The 27906-nt window shown below is 53.3% G+C and overlaps 1 protein-coding gene across 1 annotated transcript; it reads left to right on the plus strand.

Moving 5' to 3' along the window:
• The first annotated feature begins 115 nt into the window (after window positions 1–115).
• LOC126003561 (cholesterol 24-hydroxylase) lies at window positions 116–27906 on the plus strand. The gene is made up of 15 exons (XM_049769834.1): window positions 116–336; window positions 6125–6205; window positions 7460–7541; window positions 12638–12711; window positions 13055–13141; window positions 16808–16946; window positions 17291–17401; window positions 19243–19393; window positions 19461–19523; window positions 20966–21038; window positions 21962–22046; window positions 22557–22667; window positions 26318–26406; window positions 26739–26805; window positions 27360–27906. The coding sequence occupies exons 1-15, from the start codon at window positions 215–217 to the stop codon at window positions 27528–27530; spliced, it is 1506 nt and encodes a 501-aa protein (XP_049625791.1). The 5' UTR covers window positions 116–214; the 3' UTR covers window positions 27531–27906.

Consider the following 27906-nt stretch of genomic DNA (forward strand, 5'->3'; position numbering starts at 1 on the left):
TGTGGCTCCGTTTGCGGAGACATGATTGGCGGAGAGCAAGCGGCCTGGGCGGGGCCAGCCGGAGAGGGGCGGAGTCTAGTGCTTGGGGGGCGGAGCTGGGTCGCGCCTGGCCTGGGGCCGAGGCGGGCGCGCGCGGCGTTGACAGCTGAGTCGGCCCCCCTCGGTGCCCGGCGCTCGAGCCCCTCCAACCCCGGGCCTGGTGGGCCTCGGAGCCATGAGCCCCGGATTGCTGCTGCTCCTCGGCAGCGCCGTCCTGGTCGCCTTCGGCCTCTGCTGCACCTTCGTGCATCGCGCTCGCAGCCGCTATGAGCACATCCCCGGGCCGCCGCGGCCCAGGTGAGCAGGGGTAACGGTGGGGTTGGGTTGGGCTGGGGGGCCTAGATTGGGGCGCTGGAAATATTGGGAGGGTTGATCGCTTCCGAGCCGGGGGTCCAGCCTCGCCGGGGGTTCAGCTCGGAGACGGCGGGGCGGTCGGGAAAGGGGCGCTAACTATTCTTAGTAACGAATTACTCACAGCCGCCGCAGCTGCTCGGCGCCCACCGCGCGCTGCGTTCGCGGGGCCCCACCAACTGGGGTGGGCAGCATTAGATAGGCATCGTGATCGTTGCCCCTCCATCGTGCAGACCGGGAGACTGAGGCAGGCTGGCAGAGGCCAAATCACCTGGCCCAAGGTCACGCGGTTGGGAGAAGCCCAGATGGAAAAAGCGGGGTCAGCTCGGATTTGAAAGTGGGGCGGCCGTCGGGAACTTTGGTCACTCAGTGGGGTGGCGCGCGCACTGGACTGAGAACGCACGCAACCGGGCTTCATTCCTCTGAGCCTCCGCTGAGCCCATCCTGTCCGTGCATCCTACCTGTCTTTGCAGCCTTTTTCAGTTCTGAGCCTGGCCCCGCCCCCAACCCTCGTACACCCCCCAAACCCCAACCTCACCCCATACCCCCAGCTTACCTACCTGCAGCTCCAAAGGCTTCTCTGGGCCCTTCCACACTGAGTCTGACTATGCCAAGGAAGTACTCTAGGTACTCAACTAGCCACCCCCATCCACAACGCACCATCAGGACCACCTAGCACTGGTCTCTTTCCTTTCTGTGTCTTTCTGTCTTCACCTCACCCCACACACACACTGGTTCGCTTCTCCAAGATCTGAATGTTCTCCCTAGGGTGCTCTCTCCCCTAAAGTCCCCTCCTCTCACCTGTTGCTGTCTGTCTCCCCCCCCCCACCTTTGAGATGTGAACCCACCACCACCATAGGACGCTATGTGTTTACTTGGGTACCCCCAGCAACTGGTCTGTTGCAGGTGCTGTTAATCTATTGCACGAATGAATAAACGATGAATAAACACTTACTGAGAAAAAAAAGCCTCATTGTGTGAACATTCTGGAAGGCACCCACCTCCAGCACAAGCCAGACTCCCTGCTGTTAGTTGCCCAAATCCCTGGAATCCCTGTTTGACAGGTTTCAAGAAAGCTTTGTGGCCCTGCGACCCTGCGACCCTGACCCCGGGGGAGGCCACCTTTCCCCCCAGGTGCTTCCCCATCTTCCTCCCTGTGACCTCTTTCACTTGGTGGGGGTGTCTTCCCTCCCCATTCTTCTTGCAGCTCTCCTCCCATTTTGCTAGAGAATTGTCTCCCTGGACCCCATCTTCCTCACCTGGAGTGCTACCTTCTCCCCCAACACCCACCCCGTATTCAGTTCCTTTGATCTACTCCAGGCATCCAGATGAGCATTGCATAATGCTATAATGCCGCGTGCAGCGGCTTCTAAGTGCCTGTCTCTCCCATGGAGCTGTGCCTGTCTCTTTTTCTGCTGTGTCCCCGACATCTGGCAGATGGAGATGGGGGGGTAGCAGCCCCATATACAATGATACAAGGTTGGCTGGTGGGATTCGCCCCCCCCCCCCCAGTTCTCTAGGTAAACACACATTTAGAATGGGCTGCAAATGCAGCATTCTGCATGGATTTATACCTGTCTGGTCACCACAATCTTCCCTTAAGTCCTGATGCTTTTCAGAGAGGACTTTAAGGAGGCAGTATTAAAAATCCAAGTCCTTCTTGCCACACTTTTTCTTTTCTTTATTTATTTTGTGGAGGACAAACAAGGCTGTGTTCAGTTGCTACTCCTGGCTCTGCACTCAGAAGACCCTATGGGATGTGGTGATTAAACCCTGGTCAGCTGCAAGCAAGGCAATATTCTCCCCACTGTGCAGCTTGCAAGCTTGCAGCTCTCCGGTCCCTTTTCCTTTTATTTTATAAAAAGTGTGTTTCAAACCAAATAAAAGTATGCTCATGCAATTTTCCCTGCAGCTGTATTAAATACAATTCAGCATTTGTGTAATCATTACTACTCCTTCTAGAACTTTTGTACTGCCCTACAAGGAGGTTCCATACCCCCTGCTCTGGAGGCCAGGAACTTTCCTTCCTCATCAGCTTCCTTTTAGCTCTGCCTGGCCTGAGCGGTGGGCATTTCCTGGAAGTGGGTTAGGAAGGTCGGGACAGCACCCTGAGGTGTCTGGCTTCTCTCATGGTGCTGGTGCCTGCGAGAGTCATCCACGTGTCAGTCTCTCCTTTCTGATTTTGCTGAGCTCCTGGGGGTGAAGGTGAGGAAAATTGGAATCTAGTCAGAATTGGCTCTTGTTTGTATAAGGTGAAGGGAATCAAGCTGGGCTGGGGGTTTCGAGAGGAAGTGAAACTAAATGATGGTTCTGTTTGGTTTGTTTGTTTGCTTGCTTGCTTGCTTGTTGGGCCACACTTGGTAGCGCTCAGGGCTACTCCTGGCTCTGTACTCAGGAATAATTCCTGGTCTGGTGGTGCTTGGGGGATCCTATGTGATGCCAGGGATCAAAGCTGGATTGGCCACGTGCAAGGCATATGCCCTCCCCGCTGTGCTATTGTTCCTGCCCCTGAGTTTTGATCCTTCAGGTAGGTAGAAATTTCCATCTGCTCCTAAGGGACCACATAATCTAGGTCCCTGGCTAAGGGCCTTTATTTTATTTATTTTTCATTTATTTATTTATTTATTTTTGGTTTTTGGGCCACACTCATTGGCACTCAGAAATCACTCCTGGCAGGTTGGGGGACTATATGGGATGCCAGGGATTGAACCCAGGTTTGTTCCGGGTTGGCAGTGTGCAAGGCAAACATCCTACTGCTGTGCTATCCTCTAACCCCTAAGCGAGGGCCTTTTGAAGCTGGAGCCTGGGTGTTGTGGGGTGGGTGTAGTCCCTGGCCAGGTGGAACCCCCCAAAGGGCACCTCAGCCCAGCTCTCACCATCCCTCCCTCTGGTGTGAGGCACAGTCCAGACCTGTGGGACCTACCTTCCTCCCCGCTGATGGACCCTGTCTCGCAGTTCAGAGAAAGCATGGACCCCTAGCGCCCAGGGCAGTGCTAGGGAAAATGGGGGTGGGGGCTTGGCTTCTCTTTCTCCATCAGGTCCTACCCAATGCACTTTTATCTTATCCCATCTTTCTACCCCTTTCCTACCCAGCCAGTCTGACATCAGCTTTCCTGCCTCCCTGGCGCCCCTGCAGGAATGAGAAGGAACAGTTTTGCTTCCCTTTCTTGTTCGGCTCAGGAACCCTACATGGGGGATTGGGGGTGTCCTTCTCAGGCCTTCCGTCCTTCCCCCTGCTTCAAGGCAGGGGCCAAGCTCAAGGGTCTAAACCCAGAGCCCCTACCTTGAATTTAAGCTCTGGGGCATGACCAAGGAGCTCTGTTCCTCTGGAAACTGTCATGGGAAGGTGTCATGGGCAGGTACTGCTGGGAATGTGGGGAGCAGCCACCTGTGGGAGACTCAGCACCCTCCCAAGCCCCTCACAGCCATCCTTCCTGATTCCACCTCCCCAGAGTGAAGGGGACAGCCTGACCCTCCTGCATTGCGGCCATCATCATGGCTCCCCTCCCTCTGGCATCACTCCCTCCTTCCCCTTCCTGCTGCCCAGCCCCTCGTCTTCCCACGCTGTCAGCTTTTTGTCTTCCGCCTCATTCCATTTTTATATAAGACATGACAAAAAAAGCCCATTTCTTCCCCTCCAACTGCTGCCCCCTCTCTCTGCACCCCCACATCCCCAGCCTGCCTGCCTCTGGGCCCTCAGTTCCTCCGTGCTGTTCCCTGTTACCCCTCATTACTCTGTTCACCTGCTGTGGTCAACCCCAGTAACCTCGGAAGACCGAAGCCCGTGGTCTATACTCGGTGCTGTCTTGCTCACCCACCCCCACCCCCAAGCCTGGGGTCGAGTCACCCCTCCTTTTGGCTTGCTCTCTTTGGGGTCTACACCTCCTGGATCACCTGCCTGTTTTCCTGAATGTTTGGGGTGTTTTTTTTTTTTGTTTGTTTGTTTTTGAGCCACACTCAGTGGCACTAGGGGGATTACTCCTGGCCCTGTACTCAGAAATCGCCTCTGGCAGACTCGGGGAAGCGTATTAGATTTAGATGTTGAGGATCAAACTTGGATCAGCTGCGTGCAAAGCAAATGCCCTACCCACTGTGCTATGGTGTCTGCCCCTTGATGGCTTTTTTTTTGGGGGGGGGCACACCCGGTGATGCTCAGAGGTTACTCCTGGCTATGTACTCAGAAATGTACTCCTGGCTAGGGGGACCAAATGGGATGCTGGGGATTGAACCCAGATTCATCCTGGGCAGCCACGTACAAGGCAAACACCCTACTACTGTGCTATCGCTCCTGCCCCTGGATGGCTCATTCATTTTTTTCCTCTCTTCTCTCTCTCTCTCTCTCTCTCTCTCTCTCTCTCTCTCTCTCTCTCTCTCTCTCTTTGTTTTTGGGTCACACCCTGCAGCACTCAGGGGTTACTCCTGGCTCTACGCTCAGAAATCGCTCCTGGCAGGCATCCATATGGGCTGCTGGGATTCTACCATACTTCTATATGCAAGGCAAACGCCTTACCTCCATGCTATTTCTCCAGCCTAGATGGCTCATTCTTGATGTCATGACAGTGCCTCTGGCCTGGAGTCCCCTGTGGACACTCATACACTGTAGTGGGCCTTATTCATCCTCTATCTGCAGAGGATTCTAAAATGTTCCTCCCTGGATGTCCAGCTCCAGCCTAGTAGCTGCCCACAGGCTTCCTTCCAGTACCCACCAAGCCTGCCAAGCAGTTTAACTTCAGTTTCTGGCTCAGGACTGAGCCCAAGACAGGAACTATGGGGGACTAATGAGAGGTGATGAGCAAAGGACTTCTGGGGCAACTGAGGCACAGCTCAGAGGAGTCTTGGGAGTTGGGGTAAAGGCCTGACTCGGGGTACAGGCTCACCTTTCTGGGCCTCAGGTGGCAGATAAGGGCAGGATTGCCAGTCCATTGGGTCTTCTGCGACCCCAGTAAAGGCCTCACCCTTTTCCCCAAGTTCTCTTTCCTGGCCTCTCGCTTTCTCTCTTCTGCCCTGGCTCACCTCTGCCTCCTCCTCTGCTCCCCTCAGCCCTGCCAAGTTCCTGGCTTCAGGCCTGGACCCCACCTACTCAGTGTTATACTTTGCATGAAGTGTCCCCCAAAAATCCAAGTTAGGAGCTGGCCTCCAGAATACCCTGACATGTCTTCCAAGCCTGTAGCCCAGAAGAAGATAGATAATGTATTTCTGACCTTGGGGAACCCGTCTTAAGAGGAGAACTTCCCCCATTCACTCCCATCACTCTTCTGACTGAACCCTGAAGGTCTGAACATGCTCCAACCCCAGGGCCTTTGCACTGGCCTTTCCATTGTTCTTCTCTGACCAGCCACATGTATCCCTTCTCCAGGCTTCTACACCCCCTTCTCAGAGGGGTGACCCCTCTGGATGCCTATGGTGGGACCTGTTCCCTTACTGCCTCCCCCCCCCCTCTCTCTCTCATACAGACACACACACTTTGTTTTCAGGATCCTCTAGCACCCTTTGGTCCTCACCAGCCTGGATGACCCCGTGGGTGGACAGGGAGATCCAAACCAGGCCTCCAGATTCCTGTGTCTGGAGTACCCCGTGTACCCTATGGGGCTGGGGTGGAGGCCCCCGGTTCAGCACAGCAGAATCCCACAGCACAGTCCTGGCAGGCCATGGGGCTGCTCTGCTGGGCCTTGCCTGGGGCTGCGGGGCACCCCTGCAGCTGGCCTGAGCCCCCCCTCCCCGCCCTGTCTCCCAGCTTTCTCCTAGGCCACCTGCCCTGTTTCTGGAAGAAGGATGAGGCGAACGGCCGCGTGCTACAGGATGTCTTCCTGGACTGGTGGGTGCCGCCATGTGTCCGGGCCCCTGGGCTCTGCCTGCTGCTCCTGGCATGGCCTGACCAGCCTGCTCTCTGCCCCAAGATGAAAGGAGAGCCTAGAGCAAGGGTTAGCGTGGCATGGGGGCTTCAGCATAACTTCTAGCACCCTCTGTCAGCAGGTGGGGGTGAGAAATCCCAGCCCTGGGGTGGTGGTGGTGTGGTAATCCTTTCAGATGAGCCCATTCCAGGCACAACCACTCTCAGAGAACAAGGAGGAATGCAGAAGGCTTGTCCCCCTTCCCATTCCCGAGTGTCTTTTTCCTTCCTTCCTTCCTTCCTTCCTTCCTTCCTTCCTTCCTTCCTTCCTTCCTTCCTTCCTTCCTTCCTTCCTTCCTTCCTTCCATTCTTCCTACTTTTTTTCATCCTCTGTTCTTCCTTCCTCCTTTCTTCCATCATTCCTTGTTCCTTCTTTTCTCCATTCTTCTTTCTTCCTTCCCTCCTTCCCTACCCTCCTTCCTTCCTTTCTTCCTTATTCTCATCTTTTTTTATTTTTTGATTTTGAGTCAAACCGGCAGTGCTCAGGGATCACCTCATCCCCTATGCTCCAAACCCCACCAGAAGTGACCCTTCAGCACAGAATCAAATCATGAGTAAATCCTGAGCACCATTGGGTATGGCTCAAAAATAAAAATAAATAAATAAATAAAATAAGAAAAAAGAAAGAAATGTGTATGTAAAAGTATCTTTGGATCTGGGGCCAGAGAGATAGCATGGAGGTAAGGCATTTGCCTTTCATGCAGGAGGTCATCGGTTCGAATCCCGGTGCCCCATATGGTCCCCTGTGCCTGCTAGGAGCAATTTCTGAGCCTGGAGCCAGGAATAACCCCTGAGCACTGCTGGGTGTGACCCAAAAACCAAAAAAAAAAAAAAAAAGTATCTTTGGATGCTGGTTTTTTGTTTTGTTTTGGGGCCACAATCAATGATGTTCAGGGGTTACTCTGTACTCTGGATCACTCCTGACAGGCTCAGGGGATACCAGGGCTTGAAGCTGGGTTAGCTATATGCAAGGCCAATGCCCTCCCTGCTGTGCTCTGGCCCTAGCCCCAGCAGGCCCATTTCCTAGGTGAGAAAGCTGAGGCTCTGGGATGTGATTCAATCCTGAGTTGGGGGCCAGGTGGGCAGAGCCTCAGTGGGCACAGGCCAGAGCTGGGCCCCTCCTGGGTGGGCTGCTTCTCTCTCTGCTCTGTTCACACCCCCGTTTCCTTCGGTTTCCAGGGCCAAGAAGTACGGCCCTGTGGTGAGGGTAAATGTGTTCCACCAAACCTCGGTCATCGTCACGAGCCCCGAGTCTGTCAAGGTAGGTCATTCAGGGCTCCCGTCTAGTCCTCTGCACTGGTGCCAGATTTGGAGCTAACACCGACCAGCCCGGGGTGTGCAGTGTGGGGCCAGAGGGGACTTTGCTCTCAGGGCTCCCAAGTTCTGCCTATGTGGTTCATTCGTAAAGACTCTCAGCCTCAGTTCTTCCATCTGTGCCGTGGGTGACAGTCTGCTGGCTTTGATGGGAATGAAGTATTGATGCTCGAATTCAAATCAAGCATCCTTGAGGCCAGAGCCATAGCACAGCATTCCTCCTTGCCTTTGCACATAGCCAATCCGGGTTCAATCTCTAGCATCCCATAGCAGCCCTGAGCCTGCCAGGAATAACCCCTGAGCACCACCACCAGGTGTGGCCCAATAACAACAACAACAACAACAAAAAAATCCAGAATCTAAAGATACTTTTACACACACATTTCTTTTATCTTCTTTTTTTGGGGGGTTTGGGCCACACCCAGTGGTACTCAGGGTACTCCTAAATCTGTGCCCAGGGGTCACTCACTCCTGGTGGGGCTGGGGACCATGCAGATGTCAAGGTTCAGAATTCTGTGGCCTGGTACCAGGCAAGTTTCTTCCCCACTGTACTCCTGCTGTAGCCCTGCATGTACTTTTCTAGGTACCCCAAAACAATGGTTTCTGGTGTGTCTGCCACACTGATCTGTGCTCAGTGGATTCTGTACTCAGTGCTGTTCTCAGGCATGCTTAGCAGAGCCTATGGTACCAGGGCTTGAACTCTGGCCTCCTGCAGTCTGTACCTCTCTCCCTTTAGTGATCCCAATTCATTGTCACAGGGAAAGGAGCACATCAAGACCCCACTCCCTCTTCTCATTTTCTTGTAGATCCAGGAATCTAATCCAGGACCTCACATTTGCAACGCTTTTTGTTGAGCCATACAAATTACATTTTATTGCATATTATTTTGTTGTATTTTGGTTTGAGGGTCACTCCCGGCAATGCTCAGAGGTTATTCTTGGCTCTGTACTCAGGAATCACTCCTGGCAGGCTTGGGGACCCTATGGGATGCCGGGAATCAAACCTAGATTGGCGTGTACAAAGCAAGCACCTTCTCCACTGCTATCACTGTGGCCCCACATATTTTATTTTGTCCAGACCCACTTTATTTTTTTTTTATGTTTCTTAATTTTCTTCTTTATTTTTTTAAATATATTTTCTTATTTAAGTAACATGATCATAGTCAGGTTACAGTCACAAACAGAACACCCCCCTTCACCAGTGTAACATTCCACCCTCCCCCCTTCCCATCCCTACCTGTATTCGAAACAGGCATTCTATTAGTTATTTGTTTTTAAGTTCAGTAAAATTTTTTCCTTAAAGGATAAGAGAAAAAATATATAGAAAAGGTGTAACAGTGGCAATCGCCGTTGTTTGCCATCAGTCCAGAAAAATATGGGAAAAACGGAAAAAAAAATCCTTGGCCTGATTACAAGAAGGCCTCACCCCAGAAGTTTATTGGCATAAGACCGACTCTGGGTTCCAGGCATACCAGTCTGTCCAACCCAAGTCATTCTCCGTTCCAGACCCACTTTAGACACAAGAAGACACCCTGCTGCGTGGCATGGATTGGCCCATAAAGAGGCATGTGGTCCCCGAGAAAGGCCCTTCAGCTGTGGAGAGGGCCAGATCCCCGAATCTGGGCTCTGCCGCCCACAGGCTGTGGGGTGTTACACAGGTCTCTTCAGCTCCCCAGGGCCCCAGTTTTTGCTCCTCCACAAAAGGCAGGGGGCGGGGAGGCGCCTGGTTGTAAGAACAGAGCGGAAGCAAAGTGCCAGCCATCTGGCTAGCCCGGCTCCCCGGCAAGTGCTCAATGAAGGCTGGAGCCATCGCCTCCCATTGGCGGCCGGGCAGACTGTGGGGGCGTCCACTGCCTGGCAGTGCCCGCGGCAGCACCAAGGAGGATCAACACAGCAGAGCCGCCCCAGTGGGAGGCGGGGGGCAGCCAGTGTCTCTGACACGGTGTTAAAAATACCTTTGCTGAAAGGAAAATTCATTTCCAACACAGACAAGTGTTCAGAGCTGGCTGTTGCCAGGAGCTGCGAAGACTTTGATGAGGCTTAAGTGAGAAGAGGTGTGGAGAGATGCTTGCAGGGAAGGGGGTTGGGGCCACTCCTGGTAGTGCTCAGGACTCACTCCTGGCTCTGTGCTCAGAGGTCAGTTAATCCTGGCTCTGTGCTTGGGGGTCACTTCTGGCAGGGATCAGGGCTTACCCCAGGCTCTGTGCTCAGGGATTATGCCTGCTGCTATCTCTTCCTTGTCTTGTCTCTCTCTTCCACAGGTGAGTGCATACAGTATTTTGTTGGATCTGATGTATTTTGATTAATATTATCCCCTCCAATTTCATCCAAGTTTCAGCCAATCTCAAGCGTTCCTCTGTTTACAGTTGTATAGTATTCCTGTGTGTGTGTGTATAACCTAACATTTTTATTCTTTCACCCATCTTTGTACATTTTTCTTGTTCAGTGTGTGTGTGTATCCCAACATTTTTATCCTTTCATCCATATTTGCACATTTTTCTTATTCCCACATACAGGCTATTTGTACCACATGCTGCAGTGACCCTGGGGTGGGTTTATATTTTTGAATTAAGGTTTTTGTATTCTAGGGGCTGGAGAGATAGCACAGTGGCGTTTGCCTTGCAAGCAGCCATCCCAGAACCAAAAGTTGTTGGTTCAAATCCCAGCGTCCCATATGGTCCCCCGTGCCTGCCAGGAGCTATTCCTGAGCAGACAGCCAGGAGTAACCCCTGAGCACCGCTGGGTGTGGCCCAAAAACCAAAAAAAAAAAAAAAAAAAAAAAAGGCATTTGTATTCTTGAAGCTAGTTGATATGGAATCTCAGCTCTTAATTTTGGTTTCGGTATGTTTTTTGTTTGGTGGAGTGGTCATACCTACCGTATTTTCCAGCGTATAAGACGACTTTTGAAACAAAAAAAAGTCAACCAAAAATCAGGGGTCGTCTTATACGCCGAGTATATCCCGAAAAATGTTTCAATATGCCGCTAAAGGAAAATTGCCTGAATATTGCCATAAAACGAATTTTCCAACTCGATCCTGCACCAATCACTGCAAGGCTGCTCGGACAGGCTCTCTAACTCAGCCAATCCAAGCAGGCTTTTTGTGCATGCAAATTAGACAATGTTCTGGACCTGAATCTACACTGTAAAAAGCCTGCTCAGATTGGCCAGTGTCAGAGAGAAAGTCTATTACAGTATAACCTTTGAACCTTTGCTTGTTGTGATTGGCTCACTGTGGTACATACAGTTGCAGCACAGGAACGTTCTGTCTGATACAGGGAATATAGGCCTAAACCAATGTTGTAACTGCAAAATTTATACGCCGGAAAATAGGGTAACCATAGTCAGCGTTTATTCCTGGCTCTGTGTTCACAGAACACAGTGATCTGAAGTTCTCAGGGGCCACATGGAGTTCTAGGGATCAAATCCAAGTCTGTGACAAGCTAGGCAAGGACCTTACCCCCACACTATTTCTCTGGCCCCTCTACTCATATTTTTTTGAGTTTTCTTACTGTTTTTTAGAAATCAGGTGACACTCACACAACCGATGTATGAGGGTTCCTTTTTGACTCCAACTAGAAATTGGTTGTTTCTAATATTTTTTTAATTATTATTGCGAAATCAGCATTTGTAAAACTGTTCATAAAGTTTCAGGCTACCAATACAACATTCCACCTCCAAACCCACCAGTGCTCGATCCTCAAGTTCCCCCTCACCCTCCTCTCTATCTCTTTAGAAAACTATGTTTAAGAAGACTTAATCATGGGTGGGAGCAATAGCACAGCCGGGAGGGTGTTTGCCTTGCACTGTGGTCAACCTGGGTTCAATCTCCAGCATTCCATGTCGTCCCCAAGCCTGCCAGGAATAATTTCTGAGTGCAGATCCAGGAGTATCTCCTGAGCACTGCCAGGTATGTCCAGAAACAAAACAAATAAACAAAATAAAACAAGCTTAAAGGAGTTTTGCTTTAGTTTTGAGCCATACCTGGCTGTCCTGGGAGAGGGGTGTCACTCTGGGCATGCTCCAGGACCCCATGTGGTATTGAGAATGGAACCAGGGTTGGCCGTGTGCCAGGCCAGTATTTGTCTGCTGTTCTTACACTCAAGTCCAATTTTGACTCTGAAACTCCGGCTATGTTTGTGGCTGTTTGTGTGGTTGTGGTTTGGGGTGTGTCTGTGTCTATGTCTGGGTTTGTGGTTGTGGTTGTGTTTGTGGTGTTTGTGGAGTTGCCCATAGGCGGCTCCAGACTCATGCCTCTTTAGTCCAGGTACCCTCACTCACATTCAGCTATGGTGGGGTGGAGCTGCTGTTTAGGGAATGAAATCCATGAATCAGGAATCCAACTTGGGGCAACCCTCCTGCAAAGCCATCACTCTGCTCTGAGCCACCTCCCCAGGGTGTGGAAGCCTGCTTCCTACTCTGTACCTTGCAGTCCTAGAGGGTTACCCCTGCACTTCAGGATGGGATGGACACCAGGGGGCTAATGTGCCCTGGGATTGCTCAAGCCTCCCAGGTGCTTGGGTATTTCTCGGCACTTTCATAGGAAAGTGACCCCTGAAGTGGGCTCTGTCCTTCATATGTCCTAGGAGGTACAGGCTAGAGCAGGTCTTCACACAAACGAGGGTTCACAAGGTGTCATCTATCTTGTTCCCCAGCCTTGCTGCTTATCTTGGGGAAGACCACCTTCTCCAGGCAGTCCTCCTGACTTCTGTTCTTGTACTGGCACTGACAACAATGTTCATGGCCCCCAGAATCCCTTGTTCCAGGTCTCACCCATCCCTAGCTCCTGCTTAAAGCATCTCTTGCCTTTTCTTGCTTTAGAAACTTTGTGAGCCCTGATATGAGGAGTTCCCCCCTTGGAAGAATTTTGCACATCTCTGTGCCCTGCTTCCCACACAGTGCTTGAGTGCCAGAGTGGTGACAAAACTCGGGGAGCTCAGCCAGGGCAAGGGGGCATTCTGGGGGTGTGGTTTCCCAGAGCCTTTGCAGCACCCCTTCCCCCTCCTCCTACTCTGGTGCTCAGGCTGGTGTTTTGGGCACATGCAGAAGTTCCTGATGTCTACCAAGTACAATAAGGACTCCAAGATGTACCATGCCATCCAGACGGTGTTTGGCGAGAGGTAAGGCTTGGAAAGGAGTCTGGGAGGACCCCTGGGAGTAGGGAGCCTTTAGGGGGGCAAGATACAGGGCTGCCTCGAGGGACAAGCATGAGAATCACCCCCAAAGGACACCCTCTCGTCCCTGTTCTGTTGCATGCACATGGGGTATGTGGACACCATGTCACTGTCTCCCCTAAACCCACTGATCTATGTTTTAGCATGGAGAGCACCACAGGGCAACCTCCTTATCCCCTTGGCTGTCTCAGAGTCACTCCTCACTGGCAGGTTGTGCCACCATTCGTTTCCACGTATGGGCCAGTTCCAGAACATTCTCGACTCATGACGAGCTTGTCTGTCCCCACAGACTCTTCGGCCAAGGCCTGGTGTCTGAGTGTGACTATGAGCGGTGGCACAAGCAACGTCGGGTCATGGACCTGGCCTTTAGCCGCAGGTGAGTGTGAGACACAGGGTCAGGGGATGCAGGGAATCTTGAGGCCGACACGAGTCAGGCCTCAGGCAGAGGCCCGAGTCTGCCCTGGTTTTTGAGGCTGAGGACTGAGGGTTCCTGTTCCCCCCGAGAGCTGCCAGGTCAGGTGGCCGCATGGTACCAAGGTTCCCCTGTTGGCAGCACTGGCAGCACAGACCTTTGATGTTTAGCAGCATGAGGGAAAGACTTGGGGAACCCACAGTGAGGGCTGGGCATCTCTGCTATGTTCTCCCAGGGCAGGCCAGATGTGTCTTCTTTTTTCTTTTTCTTTGTTTTGTTTTGTTTTTGTTTGGGTCACACCCGGCAGTGCTCAGGGGTTACTCCTGGCTCTATGCTCAGAAATTGCTCCTGGCAGGGTCTTGTAGTCCACTTGTACTCCAGTGTGTCAGATTGAGGCTGTGGGCCAGATGGTAACAGGGTGAAACATTCTGGCTCCTCTTTAAGGGCCCTATGCTGGCAGCCACATTTCTTGGGGTGGGGGGTTGGTGTCTATATGAATAGATTCAGCTCATCTAGCTCCCTCTGTGTATGTACCTTGTCTTCTTTTTTCCTCTCTTGTTTTGGGGCCACTCCACTGGTCCTCAGTTGTTACTCCTGGCTCTGTGCTCAGGAATCACTCCTGGCAGTGCTCAGGGGACTGTATTGAACCTGGGTTGACTGTGTACAAGGTAAATGCCCTTCCCACTATACTATCTATCTGGCTTCTGACCTTGTATATATATTTATATAAATATACTTTATATAAATATATATAAATATTTATATTTTTTATATAAATATAGATTGAAGAGAGAATAAATTAGAGATAAAGAGATTTTTTTTTGTTTTTGGTTTTTGGGCCACACCCGGCAGTGCTCAGGGGTTAGTCCTGGCTCAGGGGACTATATGGAATGCCTAAAATCAAACCCAGGTCTGTTCTGGGTCAGCTGCGTATAACTCGAACACCTTACCGCTGTGCTATCTCTTCAGCCCGAAAAAGAACATTTTAAAAAGCACTGAGACAAAGCCCCTGTGTGTGTCCTAAGAGCAAGGACTCTTGACAGGAAACCATCCTAGTGGATACCCACACTGGCCCTGCACCATGGGGAAACACACTATTCTGCCACCTCAGCCACATTCTGATTCTGCTTGTTCAAGTCCTGCATCCTGCATGTCATACTCTTCTGCATCGCCTGCTTTCTGGAAGGTTCTGTTTCTTCATGGCTCGCTTGGCCTTTGGGAGATTCTGGGAAAATCTGAAGCCAGGGTTTAGCCTGAGGTTGTCTGAGTCCCTGGTGTGTGCATGTCAGCATATACTTCGATGTGAGTACGTGACTAAATATATATATATGAACACACAGTTATGCATGAATATGTGGCATGTAAGAATGTGTGGCTGTGCACGTGTGCTCACATGGGCATACACATGTATGTGACACAAGTGTTTTGCTCACACGTAGGCGCATCGTGGTGTGCACACATCTGCATGTGTCATTGTATGGTTACATGTGATCACACACGTGCACATGTCTCATGTGTGCGGTGGTTATGCATGTCTGTGTGTTTTCACATGAATGTGTACACACATGCATGTGTTTACATGTAGTTTATTGATGTGCATGGTGTTTCTTATATCCAAACAGACATGTACAAGTGCATGCATATGAGCTTGTGCTGTGAATGTGTACACTAAAGTGTATGCATGTTTTTACATACCTATGAGCAGATGCATGTGCCGGTGTGACATGTCCTCTCAACCATCAAGGACACGCCATGCCATTTGTCTCTGTGTCCTGGTCCAGGTGGGGTGGACCAGGCTCCCCACTGTGAGGCTCCTGTTCGTGAAGTGGGGGTGGCAGAGCTTAGGGGTACAAGGCCAAATCCACCGGGGGACATGGGGAAGCTCCCGGCACCAACACACAACTAGAAACAGAGACAGGGAGTAGATGCAGCCTGAGGGGGGGAAGCCTTGTGTCTGTATAGTAGCTCTGGGCTGTGTCCCAGCCCTGCATACTTCTAGGGCCCCTCCTGTCCCTCTGGGAACCCATGAGGTCCTGTGGGGCCTGGGCAGCCTCTCAAGGTCAGCTGGAGCATAGAAGCTTCAGCTTGGATGCACTTGGATGCACTTAAGCATGCACTTGGATTCCCACCCCCAGCCCCTATCCCCCACCCCACCCGCACCTCGTCCAGGCAGGCCTGTAGGCATAGCCCAACCCAGCTCTGACCTTCTCTATCTCTCCTAGTGCATTGCTCAGAAGATCTCCCAAAACCAACACCCTCCCCTCTGCCTACCTTTCCTTCATGCCCTGGGCACCCGCAGCCTCCCCCAATCCTACTTTTCTAAATATGGTCCAGACTGTTGGTCCTGCAGAAACTCAGGCTCTCATCCCTGGGGGTCCCCAAAAGGAAAGTCGCCATCACTTCGTCACCCTATCACCCCACCCTGAGGCCATTTATTCCCATGAAATAAATCAGCCCACAACCCTTACTGTCGCCGACATCCTAATCCCTGGAAGATGCGCCACTGTCCCAGATATGTCTCTGTGGCTGCCTTGTCATGGGCCAAAGCGACAGCCAGCATCAGGGCTCTGCCTGGCACAATTACAATTTGGGTTCAATCCCTGACATCCCATAGTGTCCCTTGAGCATCACCAGGAGTGACCCCTGAGCACAGAGCCAGGAATTGGCCTTGACTGAACACAGCTGAGTGTAGCCCCAAAGCAAACCCAAAGTTTTAACCATCACAGGGGCCACCAGAGGCACGGAGGGATGAGAGGGGCGGAACCTGTGGCCTGGCACATGCTAAGTGTGGGCCACTGCCTCCCCATCTCCTTGAATCCTCAAATGACCTTTAGTAATAAAAGCCACAAACATGCAGAATTCCCTCTGACCATCCTGAAAGGAGTCCAGACCTCCAAACTTTTGGCATCATCCTGGAAATGGTTGTGCTGATTCTGGGGGCTTCACTTTTCCAGGAATTAGGCTCAGGGGTGCTACAGGGGTAGATTGGGGTGTCTCGGTCTGTGAGGCCAGGTGGGCCAGGGTGGAGTAAGAAAACAGGAAATGTGGGGCTGGAGTGGTGGCACAAGTGGTAAGATGTCAGCCTTGCCTGTGCTAGCTTAGGACGGACTGTGGTTTGATCCCTACCATCCCATATGGTCCCCCAAGCCAGGAGCGATTTCTGAGCACATAGCCAGGAGTGACCCCTGAACGTCACTGGGTGTAGCCCAAAAACAAAAAAAGAAAAAAAGAAAATGGGCACAGTAGGTAAAGCGTTTGTCTTGTATGCGGCCGACCCTGGGTTTGATCCCCAGCATTCCAGGTCCCTTGAACCTGCCAGGAGTGATTCCTGAGTCTGAGTGCAGATCCAGGAGTAAACTGAACACTGGCAATGTGGCCCAAAAAGAAAAAAGAAAAAAGATAGGGAGGGGTTCCCATCTTAATCCCCTCTTCTCACACCTGCCTGTCCCTGGAGGTTAGATCTGATGGGTTCAGGGCAGACCGGACTGTCCCCTCAAGATCCCATGCCCAGTGTCCATCCAGGCACTGTGGACCTGCCTGACCTCCCCCCCAGAACATTGGCCTCTCTGCAGAGTGAGGTTTATGGGTGCCAGGAGGCTGCTGGCTACTGAGAGTAGCGCTGGTCCCCAGCTCCCTGGTCAACCTCATGGAGACATTCAATGAGAAAGCAGAGCAGCTGGTGGAGATTCTGGAAGCCAAGGCAGATGGACAGACACCGGTGTCCATGCAGGACATGATGACCTGCACCACCATGGACATCCTCGCCAAGGTGAGGGGTGCAGGTGAGCCGGGGGGGAGGGGAATAGTGTGGGGTGCCCTGACACCCTTTATGATTCCATCAGCTCCACTGGGGAAGCAAAGCCAGGAGCAGCTGGGTGAGAAAAAGACAGGTGGTGGCAGGGCAGGGTCCCTAGAGAGGACAGGCACTATCTGGGGAAGCAGGGAATACTCAGGGGACCCCCCAAACCTCATCCAGGGAATTTGAGCTGTGATAGTGTGGGTCAAGTGGTCCCTGGCCACGTGCTACTGTCTGGTGCTCATGGTGATAGGAAAGAGGGGGTGTCCCACGCCCCGCTGGCTCTTTGCTCTTCCCGTGTCCTGCCCTCTGCCCAGGCAGCCTTTGGCATGGAGACCAGCATGTTGCTGGGCGCCCAGAAGCCTCTTTCCCAGAAGGTGAAGCTGATCCTCGAGGGCATCTCCGCGTCCCGTAACACCCTGGCCAAGGTACAGTACTCCTGCCCCCACGCAGTTGCCTCAGCACGCCGAGAAGCCTCAACCTGTCTAGGACAGGGAGGCACAGAGCCTCAGGGGCGTCAGTCATCTTTCCCTTGTGTATAAGAACCCCTGCGCCTGGGGACCCAGGGAAGCTATGGGCCAGCACATGTCTGCTCTCCTGCAATTGCCTCATTGTCCCAAGAAAGCTGCTCCAGCTCCAGCTCTCACCTTCTTCCAGGCACGGAGGAGGAAATAGAGGAAAAGGCACTGAGTTGATTCCTACTACCCTAGGACTTCACCTCTGAGCCTTCAGCCCCATCTTGTCAGCTGTGAATCCCACTCCCCTTTCCTCTTGGTTGAGGGGCTACTCTCATCACTCACTCCCTCAGTGTCCATTTGTACATTTCTTTTCTTGGGGGGGTCACACCTGGCAGTGCTCAGGGGTTACTCCTGGGTCTGTGCTCTGGAATTACTCCTGGCAGGCTTGAAGGACCATATGGGATGCCAGGGATCAAACCCAGGTTGACCCTGTGCAAGGCGGTTGCTCCGGCCCCACCTTATATACATTTATTTTTTTTTTTTTTTGGTTTTTGAGTCACACCTGGCAGTGCTCAGGGGTTACTCCTGGTTCTGTGCTCAGAAATCACCCTGGCAGGCATCCTGCCTGGAAGGCAAATGCCCTGCTGCTATGCTATCTCTCCATCCCTTTTATTTATTTATTTATTTATTTTTATTTTTATTTTTTTGGTTTTTTTGGGCCACACCCGGCGGTGCTCAGGGGTTACTCCTGGCTGTCTGCTCAGAAGTAGCTCCTGGCAGGCACGGGAGACCATATGGGACACCGGGATTCGAACCAACCACCTTTGGTCCTGAGTTAGCTGCTTGCAAGGCAAACACCGCTGTGCTGTCTCTCCGGGCCCTCTCCATCCCTTTTATATATTTCTATCCTCTATGCATTTTTTTTTTTTTTTTTTTTTTTTTTTTTTGGTTTTTGGGTCACACCCAGCGGTGCTCAGGAGTTACTCCTGGCTGTCTGCTCAGAAATAGCTCCTGGCAGGCAGGCACGGGGGACCATATGGGACACCGGGATTCGAACCAACCACTTTTGGTCCTGGATCGGCTGCTTGCAAGGCAAACGCAGCTGTGCTATCTCTCCGGGCCCTCCTCTATGCATTTCTGTTTTGGGTTTTTTGTTTGTTTGTTTGTTTGTTTTTTATTTTTGGGTCACACCCAGCAGCGCTCAGGGGTTACTCCTGGCTCTACACTCAGAAATTGCTCCTGGCAGGCTCGGGGGACCCGATGGGATGCCGGGATTCGAACCACTGACCTTCTGCATGCAAGGCAAACGCCTTACCTCCATGCTATCTCTCCGGCCCCATCTATGCATTTCTTTTCATTTTAATTTTTTTGTTTGTTTGTTTTTGTTTTTGGGCCACACCCAGTAACGCTCAGGGGTTACTCCTGGCTATGAGCTCAGAAGTTGCTCCTGGCTTGGGGAACCATATGGGACACCGGGGGATCGAACCGTGGTCCGTCCAAGGCTAGCGCAGGCAAGGCAGGCACCTTACCTCTAGCACCACCGCCCGGCCCCTCATTTTAATTTTTTTGCCACACCCAGTGGTCACATGGGTTCCTCCTGGCTCTGACATCAAGAGTTACTCTCCTGGTAGTGCTCAGGTGGCCCTCGATTGAACACAGACAGGTTGGCCACGTGCAAGGCAAGCGCCCTCCCTGCTGTTATCACTCTGGCCTCCTCTTTTCTAGAACCTTCTCCCCTTCTCCCATGTCCTTGCAGCTGGGGGGTCGGGCACCTAGATGCCCCGTGCGCCCCCAGCTGAGCCCCCGTTCAGTTCCTGCCAGGCCACTGGAAGCAGCTGCGGGAGATCCGCGAGAGCATCCGCTTCCTGCGCCAGGTGGGCAAGGACTGTGTGCAGGGCCGGCGTGAGGCGCTGCAGCGGGGCGAGCACGTGCCCCCCGACATCCTCACGCATCTGCTCAAAGGTGGGCGCTGGGGCAGAGGGGCTGGAAGGGACCCCGTACCCCGCCTGACCCCAGCCTCCTCTTTCAGCCGAAGAGGGAGCACCCAATGACGAGGTTCTCCTGGACAACTTCGTCACTTTCTTCATCGCTGGTGGGTAGCTCAGGGAGTCTGCAGCAGTTGGGAGGGAGGGGCTCATGTACCCCCAAATACAGAGAGACAGACTCAGGGGTTCAGCCCCATAGTCACTGAACCAGAATCTCGGGTTCACCCCATATTCACACAGAACAGAACCAGGGTTTCGGAGCCAGAGAGATAGCACAGCAGTAAGGTGTCTGCCTTGCATACGGCTGACCTGGGACAGACCCAGGTTTCATCCCCAGCATCCCATATGGTCCCCTGAGCCTGCCAAGAGCAATTTCTGAACGCAAAGCCAGGAAAAACTCCTGAGAGCTACTGGATGTGGCCAAAGAACAAACAAACAAAAATCTCTGTTGGAGCTGAAACGATAGCATAGTAGGGAGGGCATCTGCCTTTCATGCAGCTGACTCAGATTCGATCTCTGGCATCTCATATAGTCCCTGAGCCTGCCAGGAGTGATTCCTGAGCACAGAGTCAAGAGTAATCTCTAAGAGCCACCAGGTGTGGCCCCCAAACAAACAAACAAACCAAAAAGAATTTAAAAAAAAATCCCTGCAGGGGCTGGAGCAAAGGATCATGGGAAGGGTTTACCTGGCACGCAGACAATTGGGTTTGGTCCCCAGTATCCCCTAGTGTCCCCTGATCTGCACCAGGAATGATCCCTCAGCTCAGAGTCAGAAGTAAGCCCTGAGTATCACTGGTTGTGACCCCAAAAGAAACCAAACAAAAACGGGGAGGTTCGATTCATCCTGCCAGGCACCAGTTCCGGGTTCTAGTTGGCCACAGGATAGAAGGAAGTTTGTCAACGTGTCTGCACAGCTCAGAACATGCAAGATGGAGTCAGTGTGGCCATGTGTCTGGCCACAGAAAACTCCTCTGTGTTCTTCAGGACGCCCTGGGTATGCCTCTCACTGTGAGAAGTCCTCCATGATCGCTAAGGCTGCATCTAGCCCCCAGTTCACAGCTCTCCCCACCATGCAGAGTCCTTAGGAGACTGAGCCTAACTTTCCTCTGGAGCAGCTCTATGGGATCTGGTGCCATGGCATAGTTATGATAGTTGTCATAGCAACTATCAGGTGGGGGTACCCCACATTCATACTGTCCCTACCAATGGGGCAGCCACCCCAGAGCACCCAGTTTGATGTCAACTGTGGATGTGTCTCTGGGGCCCAGTGTGCAGGACCTGGGGGCTGTCACTAAGAACACTGTCCCCTGCAGGGACATTCTTACACCAGCCTTCTCTGCTGGTCCCCTGGGCTAGCCTGGCTCTGCTCATCTAAGGTCTATCCAGGCCTGCAGGGACTATGCAGAGTTTTGGGGCCCACTTTCACAGCGGGGCCTGGGCCCAGCTCTGGGCCTTCTGCACCCTACCCCCACACTAGATAACTGCCCAGCCTGATCGGGGGGTACAGCTGGGGTCACAGTGGACCCATGTCTGCACTTCCCTCTCACAGGCCACGAGACCTCAGCCAATCACCTGGCCTTCACGGTGATGGAGCTGTCACGGCAGCCGGAGATCGTGGCCAGGTACAGTGGTGGGGTAAAGGGGGGCAAGGGGTACCCCTACCCTGCTGGGCCCACCTCCTGCAGCTGAACCCACCAAGTGCTCTCCTGTCACTCCCAGCTGTTCCCTCTCTGGAAGAGCTTGCCCTGCTTCTGAGGGGACTCCCCTCCTCTCCACCTCCAGTTCTCCTCTCTCCCCTCCATCTCCCTCACCCCCTAACCGCCCCTTCCTTTCTCCTCTTCTCTCCCCTCTCCCCTTCCCACTCCTTTCTCCTTCCTCACTCCTCCCATCTCCTCCTCCTTCTCCTCTCGCCCCACCCCTCCTATGGTCTCCCTTTTTATTTCCCCACCCTTTCCTCTCCCTCCTCCTTCCATCTTCTCCTCCTCTTTCCCCATCGTCCTGTTCACCTCACTTTTCCTCCTCCCTCCCACTTTCCCCTTTCCTTTCTCCTCCTCTTTATCCTCCCTATCTCTCTTCCCTCCTTTGCTTCCTCCTCCCCTCTGTGCTCAGACTCCTGCCATCTCCTCTCTGTCCTCTCCAAGTGTCCCCAACCTGCTTTCTTTCATCTGCTTCAGTCAGAAAGGAGGGTGCCCACCCGACTGGTGTCCCCCCCACAACTGAGCCTGGCAAAGTTCCAGGCCAGTCCTGAGGTGGCTGTGGGGGGTGTGGGAGACAGGAGGAGCATCCTGTATGGGGTGAGCAGTGAAAGAAAGCAGGATGCCCCCCACTGTGGAGAGGCAGGGAGCGGAGAGCCTTCTCATCCACATTCTCATATTCATCTTCAGACTCATCCTCATCCTCATCTTCATCCTGAAATTCATCTTCATCCTGATCTCATCCTTATTTCCATCCTCATCCTCATGTTTATCTTCATCCTCAACTTCACCTTCATCATCGCCATCACAACAGCCACCCGGAAACAGTCAGTGTCTTCGCCTGCCCATAGGCTGCAGGCTGAGGTGGACGAGGTCATCGGGTCCAAGAGGCACCTGGACTGCGAGGACCTGGGGAGGCTGCAGTACCTGAGCCAGGTAAGAAGGACCCAGGGGATACAGTCCCTGTCCCAGGTAAGGACACAGTCTGGGGGACACAGTTCTTGTCTCAGATTTGAAGGTACCTGGGGATACAGTGCCTGCCTCGGTGCCCTGTGGGCCCACCCCAGTATGGGGTGCTTCAGGTTTCTAGTTGATGTAGTGATTCGGAGTGGTCCAGCACCCCAAACCCTTCCATCCTGCAGGAATCCTGGAGAGATTAAAGCGCTCCAGCCCAGCTGTGCAGACTGTGGCTCTGACATGCTGGGGTTGGGGGGCAGAAGCACTGTTGGGGTATCTAGGTTAAATGCCTTGGTGCTCCTTGTCCCGGCACAGCCAGACTCAGAGGTGGTATTGAGGTTGACCAGAGGGAGGCCATTACAACCCCTCCTTCCCAGCCTCAGTTTCCCTCTCTGTCAGGAGGGGTGGAGCACAGATGCAGTCACCTCCCAGGGACCTTGTCCTGGTGATGGGGTTCCTTCACCATCTTCTCTGCGATGACTCTTGCAGGTCCTCAAGGAGTCACTGCGGCTGTACCCGCCAGCCTGGGGCACCTTCCGTCTGCTAGAGGAGGAGACCCTGATCGATGGGGTGCGGGTCCCCAGCAACACCCCGCTGCTGGTAGGGGCTCCCCACAGCACCTGTTGATGGTAGGGGCTCCTTACAACACTCATTGCTGGTAGGGGCTCTGCAAAACACCCACTGCTGATAGGTGTCTCCAAAAGTTTCCCACTGCTGGTAGGAGGGTCTGTCTCTTCCAAGAGTCCCTGACCTGCTTCCTTTCATCTGCTTCAGTCAAAGAGGGGGACAACTACCCACTGGTCATGGGTCCCCACAACACCTGCTGCTGCTGAGGGGTCTGGGTCCCCAGTGCTGTGCCCTTTGACAGCCTGAGTCCTCCACTCCAAGGTCTCCCCCCAACACTTACTGCTGAGGACACAGATCCAGGCAGGCACCTTCCTGCAGTCCCACTGCTGGAGAGACAGAACAGCTGGTCCTGTTTAGAGCTGAGCCCCTTTTGTCCAGAATCCAAGTTCTGGGGCTGTTCGCTCAGAACCTTCTGCACCATGTGGCCCGCCCTCAACCCATTTGCACCCCCAAAGCACATGCAGCCACAGCCCTGTTGTTTCAGAAGCGGCCCTCTCTGTGTGTATGCATGCTTGTGTGTGCATGGGTGGACATGTGTGTATAACATGTCTGTGGACACATGTGTCTGTTGCACATGGGTGCTAATATATGGTATCTGTGCATGTGGATATGCTTGTGTGTGGACATGTGCCTCTGTGTGCATGTGTGTCTATGGACATGTACCCCACATGCACTGGGGAAGAGCCTTTCAGATCTGACAGAGCCTCCCATTTGGGTTTCAATCACCCAAGGGGCAGCAATGAAGAGCTTTGGGAACTTGAAAGAAGGCGATTTCTGGGGGTCCACTGAGTATTCTTTTTAAGGGGCAGATACCTGGGTCAAGAAAGGTCTCTGAGGGCCCAGAGAGATAGCACAGCGGTGTTTGCCTTGCAAGCAGCCGATCCAGGACCAAAGGTGGTTGGTTCGAATCCCGATGTCCCGTCTGGTTCCCCGTGCCTGCCAGGAGCTATTTCTGAGCAGACAGCCAGGAGTAACCCTGAGCACCCGCCGGGTGTGGCCCAAAAACCAAAAAAAAAATGAAAGAAAGAAAGAGAAGAAAGAAAGAAAGAAAGAAGAGAAAGAAAGAAAGAAGAAAGAAAGAGAGAGAGAGAGAGAGAGAGAGAGAAGAGAGAGAGAGGGGGAGGGAGGGAGGGAGGGAGAGGGAGGGAGGGAGGGGGAGGGAGGGAGGGAGGGAGAGAGGGAGGGAGGGAAGGAAGGAAGGAAGGAAGGAAGGAAGGAGAAGAAAGAAGAAAGAAAGAAAGAAAGAAAGAAAGAAAGAAAGAAAAAAGAAAGAAAGAAAAAGAAAGAAAAAAGAAAGAAGAAAGAAGAAAGAAAGAAGAAAGAAAGAAAGAAAAGAGAAAGAAAGAGAAGAGAAAGAAAGAAGAAAGAAGAAAGAAAGAAAAAAGAAAGAAAGGAAAGAAGAAGAAGAAAGAAGAAAGAAAGAAAGAAGAAGAAAGAAAGAAAGAAAGAAAGAAGAAAGAAAGAAAGAGAAGAAAGAAAGAAAAGAAAGAAAGAAAGAAAGAAAGAAAGAAAGAAAGAAAGAAAGAGAGAGGAGAAAGAAAGAAGAAAGAAAGAAAGAAAAGAAAGAAAGAAAGAAAGAAAGAAAGAAAGAAGAGAAAGAAAAAAGAAAAGAAGAAAGAAAGAAAGAAAGAAAGAAAGAAAGAAAGAGAAAGAAAGAAGAAAAGAAAGAAAGAAAGAAAAGAAAGAAAGAAAGAAAGAAAGAAAGAAGAAAAGAAAGAAAGAAAGGTCTCTGAATCCACCTTTCAAATACTGTGAGGGGGACAGCACCTGCATGTTACACACATACAAACACACACACACACACACACACACACACATACAGTGGTTGCCCTGTTCCCCATCTATTGAGAACCCCGTTGCATATTACAGGTTCTGCCAGTGGTCACAGAGTGTTCCCTTTGGCCATCAGGAGCCTCTGATAGCTGGACTTCCTGTCCCATTTCTCACCCACCCCGTTTTCCAGTGTCTCCCAGCCCAATTCAGAGACCCATTGGCGGGGATTGAGGGGGTGGGTCTTCCACCTTCTCCAACACGAGCAGATCCCGTGCCCTATGGTTCATCCACCAGAAAAGGGATACTTTCTCTTGCTCTGTGCACCCCTAACGAGATCAACTCAGCCCTGATCAGTTTCAGTGAACCCAGAAAGGGCTACTGGAGAATGGGGTCATCCGAGCTATGATCTAGTGGGAGCTAGAAGGCTGGATAGGGCTGTTCAGGCAAGTGGCTCAGTTTTACTCGAGGCCCCACCGCATGCCCAGCATCCCAAGGACCAGCTCTAGTTCTAGCCCATGCCCCTGTGTGGGGGTGCCAGGCTGGTGGGTGTGGGATCATGGTGAGGACTCATGTGGCAGTGCACTTGCCAGGCTCCCATTCTGGGCGCTGCCAGCCCCTCCTCAGCACTTTGGGGTATGGCCCTTAAAAAATTAAACTGGGGCAGTAGCAATAGCACAGAGGGGAGGGTGTTCGCCTTGCAAGTGACTGATCCGGCTTCAATCTCCGGCATTCCATATGGTCCTTGGAGCACCACCAGGAATGATTCTTTTTTTTTTTCTTTTTTTTTTTTTTTTATGTTTTTTGTTTTTGTTTTTTGGTTTTGGTTTTTGGGCCACACCCGGCGGTGCTCAGGGGTTACTCCTGGCTGTCTGCTCAGAAATAGCTCCTGGCAGGCATGGGGGACCATATGGGACACCGGGATTCGAACCAACCACCTTTGGTCCTGGATTGGCTGCTTGCAAGGCAAACGCCGCTGTGCTATCTCTCCGGGCCCTCTTTTTTTTTTTTTTTTTGGTTTTTGGGCCACACCCGTTGAAGCTCAGGGGTTACTCCTGGCTATGCACTCAGAAGTTGCTCCTGGCTTGGGGGACCATATGGGATGCCGGGGGATCGAACCGCGGTCCGTCCAAGGCTAGCGCAGGCAAGGCAGGCACCTTACCTCTTGCGCCACCACCTGGCCCCCAGGAATGATTCTTGAGCACAGAGCCAGGAATAATCCCTGAACACCACTAGGAATAAACCCAGCGTATTGACGGGTGTGGTCCAAAACCAATTTAAAAAACGCCCAACTGGCACCTGTATTACTTATTCCCACCACCAGAGAGAGCCTTGGGCAGTGACTAGGAGAAACTGGGCTCAGTCAGGTGCAAGTTCTAGTCCCACCTTGGCCTCATTCTGCAGTCAACTTCAGACAAGTTGCCCGAGCCTCAGTTTCCCCATCTGTAACATACTCCCGGGGCTTCCCTTCCTTCCTTCCTTCCTTCCTTCCTTCCTTCCTTCCTTCCTTCCTTCCTTCCTTCCTCCTTCCTTCCTTCCTTCCTTCTTCCTCCTCCCTTCCTTCCTTCCTCCCTCCCTCCTCCCTCCCTCCCACCCTCCTCCCTCCCTCCGTCCCTTCCTTCCTTCCTTCCTTCCTTCCTTCCTTCCTTCCTTCCTTCCTTCCTTCCTTCCTTCCTTCCTTCCTACCTTCCTCTCTCTGAAACTCTCAGGGCCCCACCTGAGTGAGAGAGGGGGTGTCGTCTGGAGTCAGGGGGCTCCTCTGGTCTGAATGCCCAGTGCACGGGTGCAGGTGGTGGGAGGTGTGGGTGAGGATCCCGCGGAGGGCAGAGGCGAGTAGAGCGCTTGGCCAACAGTTCAGCACCTACGTGATGGGGCGCATGGACACGTACTTCGAGGACCCGCTGACCTTCAACCCCGACCGCTTCAGTCCCAAGGCCCCCAAGTAAGTGTCCTTCACACCCCTGTGGAGAGGTGCGGGGTGGGGGTGCTGGGACAGTTCGATGGGCCCTGGGCTCCACACATAGCGCTGCAGACCTCTGGGAAGCAGTTGGGAAACCCACCCAGTGGCCCCTTTCCTGGGAAAGAAAACTGAGTTCAGAGCGGACAGGCAACTTGCCCAAGGTCACACAGCAAGTAGCCGGGGTCTCCCTGAGATGGGAATTTTCGGGTCCTGGGGAGGCGGGGTTCAGCCTTAGGGGCGCAGGTCCCCACAACTGGGAGGGGAGCCCCAGAAGGAACCCAGGGATGCCTCCCTCTGACCCTCCTTCCCTGCAGGCCACGATTCACCTACTTCCCCTTCTCCCTGGGCCATCGCTCCTGCATCGGGCAGCAATTCGCACAGGTGAGATGGCCAGGTGGGGGGACCCCATTTGACCCCATGTTTGACCCCGTCTCACCCCGCCCCCGGCTCGCCCTGCCTTACCTGGCCCTGGCCCTCCTAAACCACGCCCATATGGCCACGCCCCATTATCGTCTGACCACGCCCCATCTCGCTCCACCCGACTATCTCGCCCTGCCCCTCCCTATATGGCCACTCGCCCCGTCCCCGCCACGCCACGCCCATATGACCACGCCCAGCAAGACACGCCCCCAAATGGCCACGCCCCCGATTCGCCGGGCCACGCCCCCTCTCGCTCCGTCCCTTCCCACCTGGCCACGCCCAGCAAATCACGCCCTACCTGACCACGCCCCAGTCCAGCTGACCATGCCCCATATAGCCCCGCCCCTCCGGCCCAGTCCTGCTTTGCCACGCCTCCTTCCACTCCTCCCACTCCGCCCCTGACGCCCTCGCCCCGCCCCGACCGGTTGACCACGCCCATTTGCCACGCCCTCCTGGCCCACGCTGTCTCGCCACGCCCCGAATCCTTGCCCCGCCCCGTGTCGCCACGCCCCCAGATGGAGGTCAAGGTGGTGATGGCGAAGCTGCTGCAGCGCCTGGACTTCCGCCTGGTCCCCGGGCAGCGCTTCGGGCTTCAGGAACAGGCCACGCTGAAGCCGCTGGATCCCGTGCTATGCACGCTGCAGCCCCGCGGCTGGCAGCCCGCGCCCCCGCCCCCGCCCTGCTGAGGGCGCCGCGCCCTCCTCGCACTCTGCACCCTTCTGCCCCGTCCTGGGGCGCTGCCTCCACGCTGCCTCCCAGCCGGCCCTCTGCCAGCCACTGCCTGCTTCACCCCCACCCCCTCCGGCGAACCCATCCACGGCTCACGCCACTGCTCTTCCTGGACCGGGACCCCGACCCCCAAAGGCCCCCCCAGATGTGCCGTGTCTCTCACTCCCCGTCCCCTCTGCCAAGACTGCCTACCGCTTCTTGCAGCATTAGCCTTCCCAGGCGTCATCCTCTCCTCCAGGAAGCCCTCCCTGCTTCCCTGCCGGCCGGGCCAGGGGCCCCATCCTCTGTGCTCCCTCACTCACCTGTGCTACCTCTAACACCACACTGACCACA

This window comes from Suncus etruscus, chromosome 3, assembly GCF_024139225.1.
Source record: "Suncus etruscus isolate mSunEtr1 chromosome 3, mSunEtr1.pri.cur, whole genome shotgun sequence".
NCBI lineage: Eukaryota > Metazoa > Chordata > Mammalia > Eulipotyphla > Soricidae > Suncus > Suncus etruscus.

Coding starts and splice junctions, on each gene's coding strand:
- LOC126003561 (XM_049769834.1), top strand. CDS start 215: ATGAGCCCCGGATTGCTGCTGCTCCTCGGCAGCGCCGTCCTGGTCGCC. Junction 337..6,124: donor CCCGGGCCGCCGCGGCCCAG/GTGAGCAGGGGT, acceptor CCTGTCTCCCAG/CTTTCTCCTAGGCCACCTGC. Junction 19,394..19,460: donor CCTCACGCATCTGCTCAAAG/GTGGGCGCTGGG, acceptor CTCCTCTTTCAG/CCGAAGAGGGAGCACCCAAT.